The sequence below is a fragment of the Cydia fagiglandana genome, chromosome 21, assembly GCF_963556715.1.
Source record: "Cydia fagiglandana chromosome 21, ilCydFagi1.1, whole genome shotgun sequence".
Lineage (NCBI taxonomy): Eukaryota > Metazoa > Arthropoda > Insecta > Lepidoptera > Tortricidae > Cydia > Cydia fagiglandana.
Window position 1 is genome coordinate 13,396,122 of NC_085952.1, and position 4,769 is coordinate 13,400,890.

General features: G+C 44.5%; 1 protein-coding gene across 1 annotated transcript; it reads right to left on the reverse strand.

The window, feature by feature from the left end:
- Nucleotides 1-703: 703 nt before the first annotated feature.
- LOC134674981 (uncharacterized) lies at nucleotides 704-1,567 on the reverse strand. The gene has a single exon (XM_063533125.1). The coding sequence runs from the start codon at nucleotides 1,565-1,567 to the stop codon at nucleotides 704-706; it is 864 nt and encodes a 287-aa protein (XP_063389195.1).
- Between the last annotated feature and the right edge of the window lie 3,202 nt (nucleotides 1,568-4,769).

The window sequence follows — 4,769 nt, forward strand, 5'->3', positions numbered from 1 at the left end:
CAGAGTTGTTCTATATTTGCAACAGGGTGGGTAGATCGGCGCGCGCGCACGGTAGTTTTAACATAAAAACCTACCCCGCCACCGCGGCCACCGCGCATAGAAGTGGGCCTCGGAGCATTTATAAATTTATATCCGGGGACACGCGGTGCGCGTTGTTCTTGTCCCTGCCTGATCCACGTCTCGCAAATTGCAACTATATCGGCATCAAAATTACTCATCGCAACTAGAAAATCGTCATGTCCTGTTGCCAACGAACCCGGGTTATAAAGAGCTAATTTAAGCAATTTAGTTTTAGACTCAATAACGGGACAAACACATACTTATGAGTATATATGCACACATGCATACACACAAGAAGATGTAAAGTATTGCAATGGCGTCACAACCCGGTTTCGTTGCATATTTGAAAGAAAATAATGTGGTGAAATGTTTTGTTTTGAGGTTATATGTGTGTTTCGTTGAGTGAAAAGTGTTTATAAGTGTAAAGTAGAAATAAATTACATGCAAGTGTATATCTAAGACGATCATATTTGTTGTTGCTGCAATGCACGCCAGCGAAGAGCAAAGTAAAAGATTACAGAACCAAAAATAGTATGCACGGACTTGTGGACTATGGATAAAAAGTACAGAAAACAACAGTTTTGTGACAACTTCAATTGATCCGGCTTTTACTTTTGTAACATCGTGAGAACCTAAAAGATATTTATGACTGAGAACAAACATCAAGAGAGCCAAAAACACGAATTAAGTCCATTTCTGTCCTTATACGATGCCTCGGAGAATCTGTACCCGGCCGTTGGCGCAGATAGATCCTGCCATCCCGCGTCCACGCATATCGCCAGCCGTGATGCTCCTTCAGCTGCCGTGCCCTTTGAAATAGCCGTCGATTGAAGGGGGTCAGCCGCTCGTTGACATAGAAGCGGCAACTGGGCCCCGGGAGCCCGGTGCCCTCCGTTGTTGCCCCGCGGCGTACCCTCGCCGCCTGCAGCAGCTGGTCGCGCACAGCGCGGCGCGCTAGACGCACCACCAGCAGCCGCGGGCGGGACGGCGGGCCCTCGACGCCCCCGTCTAACAGCGGCGCACGACCCACACGAGAAGCGTCAACGATGTCGTGTTCAGACAGCGTAACACCGAGTTTCTGCCCTAAAGTAGTGACTATGTGAGTAGTATTTTCTCCCGCATGTTCAGGCACACTAGAAATCTCAATGTCGTTGTATAGCATGTCCTGGTCACGGTCATTTAAATCCACTTTAAGTTGAGCAATGGTTTCCAACATAGAAGCCTCAGTACTATTATGCCCGTTAGGATGTCCGGTCTTGGACTCCAGAGCTTCCACCCGGGCGCACAGATTATCCACCCGGCTATCACAGCTGTCCATCCTTGACGATAAGCCAGTTATTGTTGTACGAAGAGCCAGGATATTGCTATTCATCGTCCGCATTTCCTCGCGAAGTAAACGAAATTCCGCCACCAATTGCTGAACACCGGTAAAACATGCAGTGTTTATTGACGCGTCAAACCTGGTGGAATCGTTCAATTGGTGACTGTCCGTGAACGACATATCCATGGTCGAGTTGTCGGGCTCGTGGGCCACCGCGGCCCGAGGGCGGGCGGCACCACGCAGTATAGTTACATTATCGTTTGCGCCCCGCACCGGTGTATACGTATTGTCCGACCTGGGTTCAGCACTTTTACATTCTACACACTTCCATGTATAATTTTGGTCCGTAACTATTTGTATATAATCTGGGGAAACATTCGCGCACAAAAGACAGTAGGATCTCCGACAGTTAAAGCAGTTTAAAAATTTGTTATCGTTGACTGTATTTAAACATCCAGCGCAGGTCGCCATTGCAAAGTGTTCTATATGCGTTGGTAATAAAGTCTATTTTTCGATTACTGTGCCTGACACCGTGCTATTGCGCACACGCAAATGCTAACAGCTGATTCGTTGACAGCCTGTCAGCTGACCCGCACAATCAAAGTTTGTTAAGCCCGGTGAAGGCGATGTTTAACTGTAATTATTTATTTACACGTCAATGTTTTAGCACTAAACACTATTTATTCCGTTAACCACTGATGATAGCCACTTAATAATATACCGTTCGAGTTTATAGATCAAACTTTATACTAAGTTTTAACGCTATTTCACGGAGCGATAGGAAAGTACGTCTGACAGCAGTGACGTCGGTCACGTGATCTCTATTTAGCTGACAATTGAGAAGCTTGTACGAGTATATGCGCTTCTTGAAGAACCTCTTGTCAAAACCCAAAGGAAATACCTTAGCAGTTCTAACATTTACCTCCGACGTTCCGAGGAGGGCGTTGTCCCCGTGGAGGTGGTGTCATCCTTAGTGAGCAAAACGTTCAAACTGATAAACAAGACCAAGTGCGGGTAGTCCGAAAAACTAGCGCGGCTAAAGATGTTGATTTCAACTTTATATAGCCAGTCTTCTCTGAGACCACGAATACCTTAGCAGGTAACTCTTTCCACATTTTGCGCTCTAGATAAGTCTTGGGATTACCTAAAACCACCTACGGACTCCTCAAGGTTGCAACCGGGAAAATATTGTACTCGAAAACTATCTTCGTCACTGGAGCGTCCCCGCCACTTGCAAGGAGTGCATTGTTGGCTGTTCTCACCACCAAAACAACAGCCAACAAAAACACAACACCGTTGGTCTAATCCCAAATAAAATGCAGATATTTTTGCCTGTGACGGGATATTTCAGACTCGCTTCGTCACGGACCGCAGTTTGGGACACAGAGTGGCCCCTCGCGTCACGGTTTCATCTCCACGTCTGCGGTGCTACTACGATTGCGACTCGAAAATATTTTATGCAGTAAATTAGTTCTGTCTAAAGTGAGTTGTTTTTCGTGTGGATATTGACATACAGTGATTCATTAAATCCCGTTCATGATACAATTATTTCGTTGCAACAATCTAACAAGAGGCAAAATCAACTATTGTATTTAAAAACGGATATGGCGCTGTGACAACATACAACATGCACACATATTAATTATTATGAAAATTTGCACGAGTTTAACATTAACCCTGGCTTCACGATGTTGGAATTTCAATTTTCAATTAAATACACATTCCTGCTGCTGGGAGTTTGCCAGACGAATGGTTAAGATATAAAGTCATAAAGCTTTAAGCTGCAAAATGTAATTCAAGACCAAAAAAAGTAAGAAAAAGTTGCCACTGCAATAATTTGTTTGTAAAATAGTAAATTCCTATTGATAAATAATCACGCTAACATAATTTATTTATTAGTAATTTTACTCCTACTATTTAAAAAAGTACTTTCATTTACTTATTTTTACATAAATACAAGACGCGCTAGTAAAAAGTGGCAACATTTTCTTACTTTTTTTGGTCTTGAATTACGTTTTGCAGTTAAGCAATGCCTAAAGGCCTGCGCAAACCGGCGGAGCGCAGCGCAGATCACTTTAAAATTATCAATGTATTTTGGTCCCTATTTCAATTACCTTCAGGAATAAATTTAAATGCTTTGAGACCGACCTCGGAGCATCACGGAGGATTGTTACTCCGCGGCATCGAGGAGCACGCTAGAGAATACCGCGGCGGTAGGCGGCGGCATGCCGCGGCATCAACCGGCATGCGCCGAAGCCTCTCGAGTGCGCCGGAGTAGCGCCGGGACGACGGGGGAGAACTCGTGCACACTAGTCACTAATCCCTTGTGATAGAGTACACGCGGCGGTATGCCGCGGCATCCCCCGGCCTGCTCTCTGTGCTCTGCTCTGCGCTCTGGTGTGCCGGCCGCCAGCGCTCGAGCTGACGGGCTCTCGCGGTATCGCGGGGGATTTTACCTCGCCGATGTGCGCTGCGCGGTGTAAATGCTCCGCGGTGATCTGCGCTGCTCTCCGCCGGTTTGCGCTGGCCTTAACTCTTTTAGGGTATAAAAATCGCTTCTGAAGGAATATAATATATAAAAAATAAATATTAAGTATAGGACATTCTTACACACATTGACTACAGAGTAGGGTTTGCACGACGGATCCGAAATGTATGGGAAGATCCGCGGATCCGGATCCAGATCCGGATAATTTCATACATTTCGGATCCGGATTGCAAACCCTACTACAGAGTAATGACTTTTGATAGTAACACGTTGATCTAGAAATCCTCGCTGGTCCCGGGCGACGTGGGGATTCATACTTTTATGTTTTCTTACGGCAAGACTCGGATTGGTCGCAAAGTTTTATCTTTTCTTTCCACGGGTTTAGTAGTTAGGTATACAGGGTGAAATTTTTACTCTCCATTGTGTTACCACATTTAATTCATTTCTATTTAAGTTAGATGCATGAATGTATGTTAGCGTATGCTATAGACTTATATGTGTACAGTCACCTGCAATAATATGTTACACAATGAAGACCGCAAAAATATCTGACAGGATTTGATTTGTAGAGCCATAAGAGCGAGTCATATAATTTTGCAGCCTCCGAAGAGTAATATACTATTGCAGGTGACTGTACGAATTAAGTGCAAGAAATACAATACAATACAATTTACATAGGTAGTTAATTTTCGTAACACAAATGAATCAATTAAGTCAAGACTAAGCACAGCTTCTTATCTGCGCTTAATTACGTATTTTTTTTTTGCAATTCACTCATTTGAAAGAAGTTGAGGTTGCTTGCTGTTCTAAAACCATCATCATCATCTCAGCCATAAGACGTCCACTGCTGAACATAGGCCTCCCCCTTGGACCTCCATTCGTACCGATTGGAAGCCACCC

Coding starts and splice junctions, on each gene's coding strand:
- LOC134674981 (XM_063533125.1), bottom strand. CDS start 1,567: ATGGATATGTCGTTCACGGACAGTCACCAATTGAACGATTCCACCAGG.